The 20,218-nt window shown below is 37.7% G+C and overlaps 1 protein-coding gene across 3 annotated transcripts in view; it reads left to right on the plus strand.

Moving 5' to 3' along the window:
• SMOC1 (SPARC related modular calcium binding 1) overlaps nt 1-20,218 on the plus strand; it is a 67,486-nt gene that overhangs the window by 38,800 nt on the left and 8,468 nt on the right. For 2 of the 3 annotated variants that reach the window (XM_087721526.1, XM_087721508.1), the window contains exons 6-9: nt 7,436-7,525; nt 8,181-8,261; nt 16,734-16,926; nt 19,367-19,449. In XM_087721526.1, the coding sequence (XP_087577652.1) occupies nt 7,436-7,525; nt 8,181-8,261; nt 16,734-16,926; nt 19,367-19,449 (447 nt within the window). The remainder of the gene's footprint in view (nt 1-7,435; nt 7,526-8,180; nt 8,262-16,733; nt 16,927-19,366; nt 19,450-20,218) is intronic. The other variant, XM_087721516.1, reaches the window with a different exon arrangement.

Consider the following 20,218-nt stretch of genomic DNA (forward strand, 5'->3'; position numbering starts at 1 on the left):
TTTTTACAGTTATGACATTTCCAGCAGCTCCATGATCTTGTGATCAAAATTCAGATGCTTGGCAACTAGTTCATATTAATGACCATTGCTGTGTCTCAAGGTCATATGATCACCTTTTGCGACCTTCTGACAAGCAAAGTCAATGGGGAAGGCAAATTCACTTAACAATCAGTTTACTAACTTACCAACTGCAGTGAGTCACTTAACAACTGAGGCAAGAAAGATAAAAAATAGGACAAAACTCGCTTAAATGTCTCACTTAACAACAGAAATTTTGGGCTCAATTGTGGTCATAAGTCAAGGACTACCAGTATATGTTCTCCAGATCCTCCTTGTACTTGAATAATAAGATTAAATCAAAACAAGTCTAATTTAAACATATTTTGTCTTATGTATATGTATATATTAGCCTTCCAAACTTCATGTTAGATTTTATCTTCCATAATTCCCATAGAGATGGGAAGATTGGTATACAGTCTTAAGTATACATGTGCAGTGATTTAAATGCAGATAGATAGATAGATGATAGATAGATAAGAGGATAGATAGAGGATATGATAAAATTCCTACCTAGAAAAGTATTTTATAGACAAATTGTATAGCCTTAAAATAGAAGTGGGAGATAAATTAATTAATTCCCCACAAGAAAAACTGAGATTTTGGGAACCAATACAGCTATGAAAGGGACGCAGTGGCTCAGTGGCTAAGACGCTGAGCTTGTTCATCAGAAAAGTTGGCAGTTCAGCTGTTCGAATCCCTAGCGCCGCATAATGGAGTGAGCTCCCGTTACTTGTCCCAGCTTCTGCCAATCTAGCAGTTGGAAAGCACATAGAAATGCAAGTGGAAAAATAGGGACCACTTTGGTGGGAAGGTAACAGAGCTTCGTGCGCCTTTGGTGTTTAGTCATGCCAGCCACATGACCATGGAGAATGTCTTCGGACAGCATTGGCTCTTCGACTTTGAAACAGAGATGAGCACCGCCCCCTAGAGTCGGGAATGACTAGGACATATGTGCGAGGGGAACCTTTACCTTTATGTAACTCCTACAATCAAACATTCATTTTTGCAATGAATTGACAGTGACTTTATACTGAATACTGCAATGTGCTCTACATGGGGCTGCCCTTGAAGAGCATCCGGCGACTTCAGCTAGTCCAAAACGCAGCCGCGCGAGTGATTGTGGGCGCACCACGGTTCACCCACATAACAACGATCCTCCGTGAGCTGCGCTGGCTACCTGTTGGTCTCCGGGTGCACTTCAAGGTCCTTCTTACCACCTATAAAGCGCTCCATGGTAGTGGATCTGGCTATTTGAGAGACCGCCTTCTGCCAATTACCTCCCTGCGTCCCATCAGATCGCACAGGGTAGGCCTCCTCCGAATTCCATCCGCCAGTCAGTGCCGACTGGCGACTACGCGGAGGAGAGCCTTCTCAGTTGCAGCCCCGACGCTATGGAACAATCTCCCCATGGAGATCCGCACCCTCACCACCGTCCAGGCCTTCCGCACAGCCCTCAAGATCTGGCTATCCCGTCACGCCTGGGGATAAGACTTTACTCTCACCCCTCCCGAATGTTGAATGAATGTTGGGTTTTTATTGCTAATTATTTTTATTCACATTTTCTTTTTGTGTTTTGTCCTGCACTCCCTTCCCCTATCATTGTAAGCCGCCCTGAGTCCCCTCAGGGAAAAGGGCGGCCTATAAATGCTAATAAAATGAAAAAAAATATGAAATACACTCCTTGTCTTCCTCTGAACTAAAGATCTTCTGACGTTACTGAAAGTGGGATTTCATCTAGCTCTAACTGCCAATATATAGGCCTTATTGTTTAGAAAAGCCAGACCATATAGGAAGGTCTTCATTCATTCTTAACATATACTAATACTCCACATTTTGCAATGTACTTTGCAAACCAAAAAATTAAGAAAACCTTTTTTACCAGAAAAATATGTTAAAAAATGTGTAAGTACACGAAACTGTGCCAAATGCATAGATTTGTTTGCAGATTTAGCACAATCCCAAATAAAATATAATAAAATATTTGGAATAAAAATGCCCCAAATGCTAGTATGAAACTTTGTTCAAATCTCAAATTGCTAAATGGGATGGGATGTCTCACTGTATAAATGAGAAAATAAAGAATTTAGATAACTGACTGACTTACAGAAATGAGAAACTGAAAGAAATAACTGATTGGTCCTCCATTATTTGTCTCTACATGAAACTAACTTTAATAGAAGAGCATTAGCAAATGGAGAGCATAATGATAAAAAGCCAGAGGATTAAGGGATGTAACTGACAGTGTGTTATCTTACATAGACAATCTGTGCCATTATAAGCTTTATAGTAGATTTCATACAGTATCTCTGTAACTTATAATTGGATACAGGTTGTCCTTGACTTACAATCATAACTGAGCCCCAAGGCAGTTGATAAGTGAGTTTTTCCTCATTTTGCAATCTTTTTTTGACATGGTTGCTAAGAGAGTCACTATAGTTGTTAAGTGAATTGTTAAGCAAATCTGGCTTCCCCCATTAATTTTGCTTGTCAGAAGCTCCCTAAGAAGGTTGCAAATGATAATTCCAGGACCCCGGGATGCTGGAACCATGTTGCAGATGCCCAAAGTTTGATCATGTGATGCCTCAACAGTCATAAGTGTGGGAACAGGTCATAGGTCACTTTTTTTCAGTGTTGTAACTTTGAATGAACATTAAACAAATGATTGTAAGTTGAGGTCTACCTGTATGTAATTCCTATGAAATTTGGAATAAATACCTAATAATTTCCTTCAATGTATGATCCGCATGGCTGTCAGGTATGGTTATCATTTTTAATTGCACTGTTAGCTGAATTTCTGCATGGTCCAAAGTCATAAGTAAAGTTTGGCAATTGAACTTCAGTGCTATGCCACTTGTACCCAAGTTTTTAGGAGTCAAGATTTTCAAAGCTATTGGCCCTTTTGACATATCCCTTTTAAAGAATTTCTATCAGAGAAAGAAAGTGCTTTGTCTGGAGTCAGAATAAACTCATTGTATACCCAGATAATTAACACTTCAAGTGACATGCCAGCTTCTTTAAAACCACTATGCTACTTCTCGGTTTTGAGCTCTATTCAGACACTTAAGCACACCATTTTTGTTTTGTTTATTATTCAAAAAAGAAGAAGAAGAAAGTCCTTCATCAGAATAGTTGGAGCGGATCAACATTGTCCTTCCAATGGCATTTATCTCCAGCCAGCAGTGAATATGTCAATCAGAAATCAAAAAGCCAAACAGAAGAGGCTTTGAATTGTGTCATCAGGGGTCGAAGGGACTTCCAGCTGCCTGTGCACCGAACAGCCTTTCTTGCACACCAAAGAATTGTGCTGTCTGTCGCAAACACATACTCACCATGCTGAATTACAAAGCCTTTGAAGCATGAAGAATATTCCCAGGTCACCTCGTTCATATCAGTGCACCTGCAAGGGAGCTCTGAGGAGGGTGAGGGAAAGGGAGGGTGGCCTAATGTATTCTAGAAATACTTTCTGGCTTGGTTGATGGTTTTTACACCATGTTGCCTCAATTTCCACTGGCAGGGTTTGTAAGAAGCAGATACAATTTATTTCAGAAGTTGATATCATGTTTTGATTGATGATTATGCTCTGCATCCTAATTTAATTTCTTGGGTCAAAATAACAAACAAGCTTGCAATTTTTTATGGCCTCTGGGCCTAATAAGAGTTTTGGAAAAAAAAATGTTTCGACCATTTCCACAAAGTGACCACTATGAAGGATGTTGTTAGTGTCTTCTTGCTACTTCTGTGGACATATTTTCATGCTCCATGTAGTTGGTTCTTTGTCCTTCTTCTCCTTTTCTAAGGCTTAAATCACAACTTCATCCAATAGCTGTGGGGATTCCCCAAAATTTATTTCAACCTACCATAGGATCTTCTGTCTGACAAAATTCCTCAGCATTTAACAGTGGCTGCTTCCTTACTCCTATTCAGGGGGAGATTGAATAGAGGGGAGATAGGATTGGGGCAGATAATGAAAGTGTTAGAGTGTGCAGAGATGGATAAATTTACAAAAGAAATAATGGGGCAGACAGCTGTGGCATCTATATTAAAAATTACAGACCAACATCTTGTGATATTTCCTTATATGAAGGCATTCCTTATTCACTGGTCTTCTAAATATCTTTTGTGCTATCTGATTATCTTGCTGTTCTTTTTTCAATAACTTCTGATTCTTCCATAGAATAATTGGTTTTGCTTTTGTATGTTTGCTTTTGAATGCTATAGCTATATGTTTGTTTTTCCTGTTTCATAATTTTCCTTTCTATTGTCTTGTTCGGGGCACATTGCATTGGCTTAAGGCATATTACTTCTCTACTAATAAAGGAGAATATTAACTCAGGATTGAAATGAAGGGAGTTCTTGGTGCTCCCTGAGCTGTGTTGTTTTCTGGCAGACATTTCATTACCCAAACTAAGTGACGTCAACATGTTAGCCTAGCACTGATGATGTTACTTAATTTGAGTAATGAAATGTCTGCAAGGAAACAACCAAGCTTAGAGAGCACCAAAGACCCCTTGCTTCTCTACATTTTTGGGAAATCCCAATTCATGGTCCTGAGTATCAACAAGGAAAAAAAAAACTATGTGTCATGCCTTACATGTGCACATATATGTGAATGCGACAACACATGTCATTCTAATCAAAGTGAAAATTTTACAGTTATGAAAACTCAAAAATAAAACAAGTTTTTTAAAGTTTAAATCTTAACCCACCCTGATTAAATCCTGCAATACTATGTAAACTTGTACATTTTTATCACCATATATATATATATATATATATATATATATATATATATATATATATATATATATATATATATATATATATATATATATATATATATATATGTTTTTATTTGTGCTGATAAATAAATAAAGGAAGACTAGTATAGATCTATTTCAAGCTATTTAGCTCTCATCAGCTAGCCATATCCTTACTGGGATTCGAACCTGTGCTCTATTGCCTCCCAGGCAGGGAGTTAACCATTTGAGCTACAGAGAACGACTCCTTTTATCAGCCAGCCAGGGTGGGAGGTATATACTTAAAGTCACAACCCCTGGTATGCCCAAGTGTGGGAGGAAGGTCACACTTCCACTCTCTGTCATTAGGCTCGTCACAAGAGTCCATCCAGACAGAAACCCAATATTTTTACTGTTGCCTTTGTTATATTTGTGTTTTTATTTGTGCTGATAAATAAATAAAGGAAGACTAGTATAGATCTATTTCAAGCTATTTAGCTCTCATCAGCTAGCCATATCCTTACTGGGATTCGAACCTGTGCTCTATTGCCTCCCAGGCAGGGAGTTAACCATTTGAGCTACAGAGAACGACTCCTTTTATCAGCCAGCCAGGGTGGGAGGTATATACTTAAAGTCACAACCCCTGGTATGCCCAAGTGTGGGAGGAAGGTCACACTTCCACTCTCTGTCATTAGGCTCGTCACAAGAGTCCATCCAGACAGAAACCCAATATTTTTACTGTTGCCTTTGTTATATTTGTGTTTTTATTTGTGCTGATAAATAAATAAAGGAAGACTAGTATAGATCTATTTCAAGCTATTTAGCTCTCATCAGCTAGCCATATCCTTACTGGGATTCGAACCTGTGCTCTATTGCCTCCCAGGCAGGGAGTTAACCATTTGAGCTACAGAGAACGACTCCTTTTATCAGCCAGCCAGGGTGGGAGGTATATACTTAAAGTCACAACCCCTGGTATGCCCAAGTGTGGGAGGAAGGTCACACTTCCACTCTCTGTCATTAGGCTCGTCACAAGAGTCCATCCAGACAGAAACCCAATATTTTTACTGTTGCCTTTGTTATATTTGTGTTTTTATTTGTGCTGATAAATAAATAAAGGAAGACTAGTATAGATCTATTTCAAGCTATTTAGCTCTCATCAGCTAGCCATATCCTTACTGGGATTCGAACCTGTGCTCTATTGCCTCCCAGGCAGGGAGTTAACCATTTGAGCTACAGAGAACGTATAATATATATATATATATTAAAAATATTTTTTCTTATATAACTCTTTCCTTCTTCCAGCTCTTGGTATTTCTTTGTGGGTAATTGTGTGCACTGAATCTGTAAAATTCAACATTAGATACTAACAAAAACTGAGGAAAAATCTGTCTTTCATATTAAATATTCTGTAATGTTTTTGTATAGAGGTTTCTGTATTTAAGGATTTAATATGTGTCCAGGCATTTATTTATTTGCTTGTAACAAATATGCCAAAATGCTAGTTCAGATGGATGGATAGATCCATCCATTCATCCATATTCTTACATAATGAAATAAGTAGGTATTTCAGTGCCTGGGAAGGGGTTTGTATCTCTTCCATGTTTATTGAAGTACATGCAATGGAACACTACAATGACAATATTGCACTTCTGATATATCTGTAAAATGGAGACCTCACAGTCTAGACCCAGTGTTTGTAAAGTAAGACAAAAAGCTAATATGGCTTTATTTCTAGGCATCTGTGGACAGAAACCGAAGATTAATGTAAGCAATTTCTTCATTCTGTAGTGAATTTTAATATCATTTAAATGTTGTTTGATATAGGCTAGAATTACAAACATTTCTGAACAAAGAAACGGAATAACACTTTGCTTTATTTATTTGCTTATTTTTCTTATTTCTTAGCCACCCATCTCCTGCAGAGAGGGTCTCTGGGTGGTATACAATATGTTTTTGATACTCTTCTGTTATAATTACATTAGTATCAAATCACTTACATTGTAAACTGATAGAAATAATATGGTCATTACCAAAGTTTTTCTGAAAACTTGATTATAAATTTGAAGCTGACAAGGTTAAAAGATTAAGACCCTTCAAACAAAACTAATAAAATTATTTGGGAGAGCTGGGATTTTGCAGTCAAATAGTTCATTTCAATTCTCCTGTCCATTATTTATAAGGATGGGAAAGCCTCCGTAAATCCAGCGTTTGCAGTGAGTTTGTGAATGGACTGTGTCCCTGCATTCCCAGAAACTTTGAGGAGATTATTTGTTTTGAGGTCACTATACCCACAAAATCATGTAACATCTTTATTAAGAAGAGGTCTCTAGGAAGTGCTAAATTATGTGAGATAAATTTAGTGTACCCACATGATTTTCATTATTCAGCAATACAGAAGTTGTTGATGATAAAAGTATGTATCTACTTTAAAAAATAGAATTAAAGAAGTATTTTAGTATTTTGCTAATCTTTTAGCCAGTTCCATAAAGTACTTTGCCTTTATATTTGTACTTTTTATGATTTGTACTTTTTTTTCTGTCTCTCTGATTTTCTTCTGATGGACTTGGCCGGGCCATGTAAAAATCCCAAATTATTCAACAGTACTGGAGAGTAGATAGTATTTACCTCAATAATGGTAGTTTCTTTTCAATTTTTTTTAACTCTCAATTCAGATGATGGTTCAAAACCAACACCCACCATGGAAACACAACCAGTTTTAGATGGAGAAGGTAAGAGCCTCTTTTGATTTATGCAGTCCCCAAAATGTAATGTTATGTAAAGAAAATGTCAGGTATGACTGTATTATTGAAAAAACAAATTGTGTTTTTAGATAATTGCTGTTTATGCACATTATTTCTTTGTGGATTGGTTGAAATCAGAGTGAGATTGTTTTGTGACATGACAGCAAATGAAAATTAATATTGTGCTACATACCATAGTTCCTGTACAATTTACCTGGTATATACTATATTTTGGGGGGTATATCATAAGCCAGGAATAAGTGGATTTACCTGATTAAAATGATGTACAGTATTAATATTCCTTCAAAGAATGTTATTATGTCTGTATATAAGTAGTTACCAAAAGTTATTTCTTAATTATTCAGAAATTCTCAAGGTTACTTCATACATGAAGTGGCAAGCTTGCATTTGAAAATGGGACATTTTGGGAAAATTTGCACACAAACATTTGAAAAAAATGTTTTTTACTCTCTGATTGTCTTATCTACCTCCCTCCCACACTTCCTACCTCTCTACCTCACTAAATACCTATCTACATATATTGGTATTTTGTTTAATATGCTTTTACTGTGTTTTATTATGATTATTATTAAATCATGACCTAATTTTTAAAGCAAATTATAAGGCTATTCTTGTGTTTCAGAAATTACAGCCCCTACCCTTTGGATTAAACACTTGGTCATCAAAGATTCCAAACTGAACAGCTCTAGTATGAAAAATTCAGGTAATGCTTTTATTTTTTTAAAAAAGAGATTTTCTTCATTTGCATAGAAATGGTGAACATATAATTGCTAAATAAATACTGTATATACTCAAGTATAAGCCTAGTTTTTCAGCCCACTTTTTGAGCTGAAAAAAGCCGCCTCGGCTTATACTCGAGTCAGTGAAAAATTTGCCCGAAATGGAGGAGAAAAAGGGGCGGGGCCATGCCGCTGGGTGACGCTCGTGAATGGCCCAGCGCCCCTGAGTTTCCCCTCCCTCTGTGTCAGTTTGCCGCGCAGCGTGCACCGTACCATCCCCCCTCCTCACGTTCTAATGTAATGCAGGGCTATCTTACGATTCCCCTTCCTCCCCCTCCTGCCGCTCTGCAACGATGTCCCACCTCCTCCTTGTTATGGCAAGCAGCCACATAGCGATGTCCCACCTCCTCTGGTACAGTGATCCAATGATAGGAATCACTGTGCCGTGTGTCATAGGAGGCGGGACATCATCATCACAGCGGGACATCAGCATCATGAGGTGAGTGAAGTATTTCATTGAATACACCGGTATTGTGTGATAATAATTTGTTATGCAGAGCAAATTTTTACAATGGCTACTGTATATTTAATGGGCACAGGCAGGCTGTATATGTTATTCAATGGGCAATGGCATTATTGGTATCTATTTTTATTTTTGAAATTTATCGGTAGCTGCTGCATTTCCCACCCTAGGCTTATACTCGAGTCAATAACTTTTCCAGTTTTTTGTGGTAAAATTAGGTGCCTCGGCTTATATTCGGGTCGGCCTATACTCGGTACAATTTTATTGAAATTTGAAACAGAAAAAAGTTTAACTATTTTTTAAAGTATAAGATGGGCTAAAAATTTTAGCAGCAGGGTTTTCATATGCAAATGGATGGAAAGATTTGGCATTACCCACAATGAAGGTGAAGATGATGGAATTTGCAGAGATGGCTAAATTGTCTTTTTTAATAAGAGAAAAGACAATTGTCTAAATTTATTGCTGTCTAGCAATCCCCTTATTGACATTTTGCATGAAGCAGAAAAAAATGAACATTTTTATATTATAGATTATAGGATGGATTGTAGAAAGAAAACAGTTATATAAATTTACTATAACTGCTATAAAGAAAATGGGAAGAATTTATTTGTATCCCATTTCTTTCTTTTCTATTTTTGTTTCACTTCCCTCCTTTTTTACATTTAGCTTTCTCTTTTATTTATTTTTCTTAGTGCACATTAGCTTATATTAGTTTTTACCTTCCTTTTTAAAAATTGGATTTAAACAGTCAAACTATCTATAACAAATTGTATGTGATGGTGGTCATTGAAGTGTATTTTTTTAGTGTAGATCTCGCACTCATGTTTAGTGTGAGTCATTCTTGAGCATCGTATCTGGATAGTCAATATTTAGTAGGAAAGGAAGCGTCAGCTACCTCTGGCGTAAGAACTTCAATTTCTTCTTTCGGGTTGGATTTTATCATGTTTTCCATTTTATGGAATGTAGTTAGTTTATTAGTATAAGTTCTATTTTCTAAACTTGTTTGCCTCTTGCTACTCTGACATTGGAATTATACCTTCAAAGATAGACTTATTTTGCTGCATCTTAATGAACTGAAATAAATTTTAAGAGTGTTCTTAAAAGGATATTTCTTATAGAATAAAGTATTAAATTATTTCCATTTATAAATCCCTAAATCCTTGTTTGGAAGAGCATTCCAGAATCCAGTGGGGTGTGTGTGTGCGTGTATGTGCGAACACACACACACACAAATTTGCACCACAAAATTGAATATTCTCATTTATGGATGTAGAACTACATTGACTAGGAATCAGTGGAATTGATATATGTCATAGATGGAGATAGTAATTTATTGTGACTGATAGTGCAAGGATAAATAACAGATACCTGACCATTTACAGATTATTATTCCTTCACCCGGTAGTTTCTTAATTTTCCTAGAATATATTATTTGGATTATATACAATACAATAGCACAGTTGGAAGGGACCTTGGAGATCTTCTAGTCCAACTCCCTGCCTAGGCAGGAAACCCTATACCATTTCAGACAAATCGCTATCCAACCTCTTCTTAAAGACTTCCAGTGTTGTGGCTTTCACAACTTCTGGAGGCAAGCTGTTCCACTGATTAATTGTTCTGACTGTCAGGAAATTTCTCCTCAGTTCTAAGTTGCTTCTCTCCTTGATTAGTTTCCACCCATTGCTTCTTGTTCTACCCTCAAGTGCTTTGGAGGATAGTTTGACTCCCTCTTCTTTGTGGCAATTCCTGAGAACACTGCTATCATGTCTCCCCTAGTCCTTCTTTCTATTAAACTAGACATACTCAATTCCTGCAACCGTTCTTCATATGTTTTAGCCTCCAATCCCCTAATCATCTTTGTTGCTCTTCTTTGCACTCTTTCTAGAGTCTCCACATGTTTTCTATATCGTGGTGACCAAAACTGAATGCAGTATTCCAAGTGTGGCCTTACCAAGGCATTATAAAGTGGTATTAACACTTCATGTGATCTTGATTCTATCCCTCTGTTTATGTAGCCTAGAACTGTGTTGGCTTTTTTGGCAGCTGCTGCACACTGCTGGCTCATATTTAAATGGTTGTCCACTAGGACTCCAAGATCCCTCTCACAGTTACTACTATTGAGCAAAGTACTACCTATACTGTACCTGTGCATTTTGTTTTTCTTGCCTAAATGTAGAACCTTGCTTTTTCACCATTGAATTTCATTTCATTTTATTTTGTTAGATAGTGCCCAATGTTCAAGTTTGTCAAGATCCTTCTGTATCTTAAGCCTGTCTTCTGGAGTGTTGGCTATTCCTGCCAGCTTGGTGTCATCTGCAAATTTGATGAGTTCCCCATTTATTCCCTCATCCAAATCATTGATGAAGATATTGAAGAGTATTGGGCCCAAAACAGAGCTTTGGGATACTCCACTGTACACTTCCCTCTATGAAGATGCAGTTCCATTGAGGACTAAACGTTGAGTGCGGTTGGTCAGCCAGTTACAAATCCATCTGGTGTTGATGCTGTCTAACCCACATCCTTCTACTTTACCTAGTAGTAGCAGTGGTGGGATTCAAATAATTTAACAACCAGTTCTCTGCCTTAATGACCATCTGGGTAGCTGGGGCTTGGTGGTCATGTGACTGGGTGTGGCCAACTCAAGGTCACTCAGGTCAATGGACGCTTTGCCTTAGCTGTTACAATGTAATAAGGGTTAACCGGAGAGGCAGTTTCTGTAAGCAGAGAAATAAAGATTAGGCTAGAAACAACACTAGAATGTTTCCTTCCTGCCTTCCTTACAGGATTAGCCCTGTAAAGTGGAAAAAAGCAAAAGGAGATTTCTTCCAACAATCGGTTATCTGAACTACTTAGAAAGTTACCAACCAGTTCTTCCGAATAGGTGCGAACTGGCTGAATCCCACCACTGAGTAGTAGTTGATGGTCTACCTTATCAAATGCCTTACTGAAGTCCAAGTAAACTATATCAACGGCATTCCTCTGGTCCACTAATTTTGTTACTTTGTCAAAGAATGCAATAAGATTAGTCTGGCATGATCTGTTTTTGACAAACCCATATTGGCTTTATATAAGAAGTCATTATATAATGACTTCTTCTGTAAAAACCTTAGACTTTTTCCTTATTTTCTTTTATTGTGGAATTATTTGGGTTTGGTTAAAGACAGATTTCAACCATGCAGTCATTCTACACTTTTAACCTTTAATGAAAACCACAGGATGATGTAATGATGAGACAAATGGAAATATAAACTGCTCTATGAAAGCCAGCAGTAGCAGTCAGGTAAATATGTTACAGTTGCTAATGATTTGTACATTACGTTATTTGAAAGGAAGACTGAGTAATCTATTAAGGTTAGAAGCTGGATATGGGTATATGTTTGCCTTTAAAAAAAATCACCCCAGCCTTGGCATTTATTTCTAAAACTGTGCTATTTGATCATGTTCTGCTCTGGCATTCAAAAATCATTTGGCTACCTTTTGTAAACTAAAAACGTAAATCGTCCGACATGTATTTATCATGTGAACTAAGCATGGAAAATTCAAGAATTAATTGATGATGATGATGATGATGATGATGATGATGATGATGATGATGATAATAATAATAATAATAATAGATGCTGAAGTTAAAAAGATTAGAAGTGAATAAATCATTTGACTAAACAAGATCTTAAAGTCCAAAGTCAAGGCAATTAATACCTGGGTAATTGCAATCATTAGATGCACAGCTGGAATAATAGACTAGACTCAAGCAGAACTAAAAGCCCTGAATAGGAAGATCTGGAAAATAATGCCAGTGAATCATGGCTTCTTAGCAGAGGTGGGTTGCTGCTGGTTTGGCCCAGATTGACCAAACTGGTAGTAGTAGCAGTGGAAGGCTCCGGCCAGCTGGTTGGTCACTTCTGCGCATGCGCAGAAACGCACCCTGACCGGTAGCAACCCACCTCTGCTTCTTGCCAAGGAAAATATGGGTGTGGAATGTTGCAAATACACCAGTCAGTTGAAGAAGAAAGAAAAAAGGCCATTGGAAGAATATTTGAAGATCGGTGAAGAAGATGCACTGAAATTAGTATACCAGGAAGACTTACTGAGTATTGGAGAGATCAAATTGGCCTTCAAGAATACCAAATGAAAAATAGAAAATAGACATGAGAAGGCAAAACATGACATGGCCAGAATATTTTAAAAAAATAGGCAAAGCAGCTATAACAAGATCTGTCAATGGCTAAAAAACAGAAAATTGAAAAGAGAAACAGAGGAGCTGATTCTGCACAAGATCAAGCCTTAAGAACAAGTGGATACAAAACCAGAATTGAGAAGGCAGCCAGAGATAGCAAATGCTGCCTCTGCAAAGAAGTTGAAAAATCACTGAACTACCTTATTAGCAAAGACTGACTACAAACAATGAACGGCATGACAAAGTAGCAACAATGGTGCACTGGAAGATTTTGCAAGAAATATCATTTGCCTGCAAGCAAGAACTGGTAGGACAATAAAATAGAAAAAGTCATAGAAAATGCAGAAACTAAAATTTTCTGAGATTGTAGAATTCAAATTGAATTACATTTGCATTCCCGGGATAAAATAATTACCATATGCATAATTTCACTGAAATGATTGCACTATACAGTAATTTGAATTTATTTCAGTTCGAAAGTACATGGAAGATTTTGGAGCAAATAGTGGCATTTATGACCCACCCTTCAACAGTGTTGGGCTTCCAGATGCAACTTAAAATGCTGTGGCTAATCCATAAATCCTTTTATGGCTTGGTACCAAGATGCCTGCAGGATTACAGTCTTCCATGGGAAATGGCCTGGGATATTTGATTTAGGAAGGAAAAGGGGAATGGATTTCAGAGGTTCTATTACTCAAGGATAACACTGATCTGGAATGGCCTCCCTATAAATATGGGTTGGCTTCTAATTTGCACTCTGGAAGTAACCCACAAGAAACTCTTTTGGTAGATGTTCGGACTACGAGGCCAAATTGGTTAAATTTATGGTTTGGTGGCTTATTTTATTGTTTACAAAGTTTTGTATTTTATGTTGTATCCTTACTTGGATTGCGTGCTTTTATTGTGCACCTCTGAACCTCCTGAGAGTTTGAACCTTTGAGATTGAAGTTTGGTTTAAATAAATGAACACATGCAAACATATAACCTGAGAGAGTGTTTATGTAACATTGCATGGTTATATGCTGAGATGATTAGTATTTTACTTCAAATATGATTTCAAAACGTTTTGCTGAGAAGCCCTGTAATTTTGAATGTAGCTTGAATTCTTAAATATGAAGACATATCAAAGGCTTTACTCTTTAATCTACATGAGAAGTTTGTATTGCCAAGTATACTATGTACTACTTTAGACTTACCTGTTATAGTATCTAGACCTTGTAGCCTGTCACTCTAAAACCAATATAGAGAATTGAATGAATATAGTCTGAAGATCTACTCTTTGCTGGAGAAAAGTAGTTGAGCTACGCACAATAATTAGTTTTTAAGCTAGAACCAAGCAGTTTTATCTGATTTGGGCTGTTTTCTGATGTTAAGCAGGGTTACCCTGACTTGTACAGGTATTCCTCAACTTACAACAGTTCATTTCGTGACTGTTTAAAGTTACAATGGCACTGAAAAAGTGACTTAGGACTTCACACTTATGTCAATTGCAACATTCCCTTGGTCACATGATCAACATTCAAATAATTGGCAACTGGTTCATATTTATGATGGTTGCAGTGTCCCTGTGTCATGTGTTCAGTTTTTGTAAACTTCTGATAAGCAAAGTTAATGGGAAGCCAGATTCACTTAACCATGTTACTAACTTAACAACTTCAATGAATCACTTGGCACAAAAGGTCGTAAAATGGGGTGAAATTCACTTAACAAATGTCTCATTTAGCAACATTAAATTTTGGGCTCAAATTCCAAGGCAGTGAACAGATTTGGAAGTGCAACATTGCCAAAAACTACGCGGATGCACTCATCAAGGATCAGACTTAAGCCAAGGAGCTTTATCTTTAGCCCTTGAAAATGTGTGGAGATTGCAAAGAGTATGAAAAAGCTGTTGAAAAAGTGCTGAATCCTGAGGTTTATTTAAAACGTATAAGGTTTAAATAATAATGCTTTTATTGCTTTCCAATTAGTTTCCAAGTCCAATTTAAGGTCTGTTGCAATTATTCAAAGCCACTAACACTGTAGAGATTGAGAAGCTTATTTGAAATAGAATTTGGAGTGTAACCGAAGCAGCTTTTATTCTACAAACAAAATACAAGACAAGTCCTGACATCAATGCTTTTATTTGAGTTGCTGTGACCTGTGTCCTTTCCATCTGTTTCTGCCAGACAGAACAAGTCTTTTTTCTAATAGCTGAACATCTGCATTTGCTTCTTCCTTTTCTGTGTCCATCATTCACTTATCCGTAGAATAACATGTCATTTATTTCTCAAGAAGAAAAACACAAGTTTAGAAATATCAGGATTTGATTTTGCTTGACCTGAGCACTCAAATTCCTCCAAAGAGGTCTGACCACCAAAGGGCCAAGCACTCCAGTAGATTAAATTGCTGGAAGTGTAAATTCTAAATCAGTGTAAGTGTCATTTATTTGTCCCTATAAACATGTTGTAACTAACCCGCTGAGAGTTGTAAATCATCCAGTGCCCAGATCTCAAAAGGCTCCAGAATCATTTGGAAAAGTTTTACTGGGAACACTGAAGTTGCAATGGCAATGGAAAAGAAAAGAAAGAATATTTTCTCCTCTGTCTTCATCATTGCTATAAAATAGACTTTACCATGAATGCTAACCAGCAGAGTTCAATCAGATTTTATCCGTGTTTGAGCAGATTTTGTCAATTTTTCTTCCATCTGCATGTTATTTCCCCCCAACTTGCTTCATTACTTTATTTTATAAAAATATAAAATTCATTTCAACTTCATATTTCCTATATCTAAACGATGGTCCTGTATTCACGCATGTTCACACTTCCTTTTCACAAACAATGCATTCAGGATTCATATATCTAGGATTTTTTTCCCATTCCAGTAGAGGATTTTCCATTTTCTTTTTCTACATTTCTTATTATCAAAACAAATGAATAGAAACCCAAGCAATCCACTGAAGGGTTACTCAATCTGCTTTCTCTCTGTTTGACTAAGTGAACAACAGGAGAAAAGATGAAAGTTGCAATCAAGGAGGTAGCTATTGAACAAGCTATAGGCCTGGTTCGTTAAGTCTAAACCATTCTAACTGCATCATGATTTACGATAATGTGATATATGAACTAGGCGGGGTTTTGTTTTGTTTTGCTTTGCTTTGTTTTAGAGGCGGGAAGCTGCTAAGATGGAAGCTCCTTTAAAATTTCCCGAATAGTGACTACCGTAATTTTTTGGAGTATAAGACGTGCCTTTTTCGCTCAAAAAAGAGGCTGAAAATCTGGGTGCAACTTAGAAACTGAATACAGCATTTTTTGCCTCCCAAAACCCCGCCCCTTTGCAAAAATGGCTGTGCATAGCCTTTAAGAGGTTTATAGAGTGCTCCTGGGAGCTGGGGAGGGCAGAAATGAGCAAAAACGGGCCATTTTTTTGCTCAATTTCCACCCCCAAGCCCCCAGGAGCACTCTATAAGCCTCCTAAAGGCTATGCATGCCCAGTTTTTGACAAAAAGGGCCTGTTTTTTTTTTTTTGCAAAAAACAGGTTGTTTTTTTTATCATTTTGGGGGGGGCACCCCTAAAGGTGGGGGCCCCCATCTTTAGGAGGCTTGCAGAGGAGCACTCTTTAAGCCTCCTAAAAGCTATTCATGCCCGTTTTTTCTGACAAAAAATGGGTCATTTTTGGGAGGTCTGCAGAGTGCAAAAACTTTTTTACAAATTTTCCTCTTCAAAATCTTGGTGCATCTTATACTCCAAAAACATGGTAATTCATGATTTCTTTTTCAGAGAAAATTAATTCGTGTGACCAAGAAAGGCAGAGTGCACTTGAGGAAGCCAAGCAGAATCCACGTGAAGGAATTGTTATCCCTGAATGTGCCCCTGGAGGACTGTACAAACCAGTGCAGTGTCATCAGTCCACGGGCTACTGCTGGTGTGTTCTGGTAGACACTGGTCGCCCCCTACCTGGCACTTCCACCCGGTAAGAACAATTTGCTTCCAATTTGTTGGAATTGGGGGGCATGCATAAGCGTATCAGTGTTCCTACCATCTCTTGCTGTCCCCATTTATCTGTATTTACTTCCTTTGTTCATGTTTATGTTCATACCTATACTTGTTATCTTGTACATGTTTGGTAAACAAACAAACAAACAAATAAAATAAAATAAATACATTTCACCTTTATATGCAATCAATTGTAGCATGGATGTGGAATGGAGCTGGAGGAAGCAGGATTTAGATAAAAGAGGATTTAGATCAGGGATGGATAACCTTTTTCAACAGTAGGTTGAAATGTAGCATCTCTCTGTAAGTATGAAAAAGACAAATATTCACCATTTAATTTGTTTGTGTCTGAAATGCGTGTATCAATGCTTAATGTCATTAATGATTAAACTGGAGAAACAATTGCTAGCTTAAAAATTATAATTACTTAGTTTAATTCCAGACAGGTGTCAATCTACAACATAAAATTTGTTAATGATTGATTATATTTTATTAAACTTTCTTCAAATTTCCTATTAATTGGGAAACAAATATTAGATTGCAGCCTATACAATTCTTTTGAGTTTAGATGATCCAAACATGCAAATAACTGATTAATACATGGAGCAGACTTTTATTTTCCTGGGATCTTTTGTTGCAATACTCGGCATCCTAGTAAAAGAATCCTTTTCGAATAGAATAACAGAGTTGGAAGACACATTGGAGGTCATCTAGTCCAATCTCCTGCTCAAGCAGGACACCCTATACCATTTCTGATAAGTGGCTATCCAGTTGACACTAGTTATAATTGTGCAAATATCCTCCTCATCACTCCAACTGTCAACAAATACAGTGACAGATGGGTTCAAAAAGTATCCCAAACTGTAAAGTCCATTTCCTGGGGCAAACAGGCTTTCCTTCGATTTTAAGATGTACTTATTAATAGGGTCTCCATCATATCTGAATTAACTTTCAACACGGTCTCCCTCATCTGGGTCCATTTAGAAATATCCAAAATCATCAGATATTTGGAGCATACTGCTTTATCTGATGCTCTATGTCAGTGATGGCTAACCTTTTTCAGACCAAGTGCCCAAAGTGTGCACCGAAATCCCCAAAATGCAATGTGTGTGTGGCCCCTGCGCATGTGCCCCCTGCATGCACGTGTACCCCCTCATGTGGCCCACACCCCCATGCATACACATGCTCTGCATGTCCCCCACCTGCCACACATGCTCATGCAGCCCTCCATCCCCCACACATGCACATGTTGCCCCCTGCATGTGCCCCGCAGCAGAGACCCAAAGACCAGCTGGCTGTCGGGAGGCACGTGCACATGCACAGAGGAATTAAACTGGGGCAATGGCTCATGTGCCATCAGAGAGGGTGCTGTGCGCCACCTCTGGCATGCGTGCCATAGGTTTGCTATCATGGCTCTAGACCTCTTCTGAGGTCTACAGCATCCAGCATTATAAAACTGATCAGAAAATGATCTCCATATGACAACAGTTACAGAAAGATTCATCCCTTTTGTCTCACAGGCTCCATCTGAATGTCAAGCCCTTTGGGTGCTCTACTGCCTGTGTGAGGCAAGATATAAGTTGGAGCAAGTCCATTGGCATCATGGCATGCATGAAATCCTGAGCCACTTCTGACATGGCAACCTCAGCATGAAAATTAAATTAAATTTCCTCAAGACATAATATCTACGATAGTTCTTGTTACCTCCTCCCGACGCAGCCAGCAGCCGCAGTCAGAGCCCGAAGCAGCTGATTGGCTCTGACGCGGCTGCCGGCCGGCGGGAGAAATGCGCACCGCCGATTGGTTGCCCGCCTGACAGCTGTCAAGTATAAATAGCTGTCAGGCGGGCTATGTTCTCCATTCGTGTTCTGTTCTAACGTTGTAGTTGTTCAATAAAGTTGAGTTCAGATTACTTCAGACTTCGAGTATTTAAAAGTTCTCTGCTGTGACTGTCCCAAGATTGTCCCAATTAGTTCAGGAAGAAAAACTTTCTTTAATAGGGTGGACAGTACAGTAATGTTATTTCCCACTGTGATCATCCCAATACAGTAACTAACAGTCAACCTATCAGCCTGGCAGCTTCTGGTCAATGAGAAGGGATTCTTCATAAAAGTCACACAGGGAAGAGTTGAATTTCAGGGAGACTATTTCTATTTAGTCTCCTCCAAATCCAACTCCTAGATTTGATTTTCCTTTTTACTCTTTCAAAATCACAGTCTGCATTTCCAAATGCCCATGGAATAAAATCGTGTGATATAGTATTGTTTTGAAAGGGATAATATAGAAAATAAAATAATTTTTTGAACTCCCTGGTCTGGTGTACCTTGGATTTCCATAGGGTTGGAGAATATGAAACTTATTGGCACACATGCTTTAAGAATGTGCTGTTTTTTTTAAAAAATATTTCCATTCTTTAGATATGAGACCCCTGTATGTGAAAGCGATGCTCGATCCAGAAGCCCAGAAATTGATGATCCTTTCAAAGACCGAGAACTTCCAGGTAAAAATAAAAGAACAGTAAGAGTGGTTAAGGATGGGCAGGCTCCCACTCATTGGTTGGATATAATTAGCCTGTGGATTATATATAGAGTTTTGTTTTGATGTTAAATCTTTTATTTATATAATCACTTTGCATCATATAATGTCAATAATGGTGACGACAATGCCATAAAATGTATGGGAAGAGGTAATTCCCTTCCCCATTACAATTAATTTGGGGTTGAACAGTTCCTTTTGCTGTCCTATTTCTAGTTCTTTCCCATCAATTTGGTTTGACTCATATTCAAGGAATCTTTGTACAAATGTTGAATTTAAAATGTGGAAGGTATTCATTATGGTTGAATAACTGTTCAGGATTTTCTCTAGCATGCGCAGTTGCTAATTTGCATTACTTCATTATTGGATTATGATCATGATGGAACTGAAACATCCTGTTTTTTTCTTCACTATATAATTTAGTAACATGCTAATGACACTTCACATTTTGAACCTGTAGAAATTTCCAGTATAGCTACAGTATATGTTCCTGCCACTAGAAGCTTCATTGTGTGGACCCTATAATTACATTTAATAAAAAATAAGGAGATAATTGCATTTTGATTTAAAACAGCTTTCCCCAACCAGTCAGCCTACGGTTCTATTGGGATTGTTACTATCCATGTTGTTTGAGACTTCTGGGCCTTCTAAGACGTTAGCAAAAGTCAATTTAAAATATCTGTAAGGACTGAAATCTATAAACTCCAATGATTGTGTGTGATTGATTTTCAGTG

This window comes from Thamnophis sirtalis, unplaced genomic scaffold, assembly GCF_051295495.1.
Source record: "Thamnophis sirtalis isolate CommonGarterSnake01/CBP01778 unplaced genomic scaffold, rThaSir2_p1.2 scaffold_1, whole genome shotgun sequence".
Taxonomy (NCBI): Eukaryota; Metazoa; Chordata; class Lepidosauria; order Squamata; family Natricidae; genus Thamnophis; species Thamnophis sirtalis.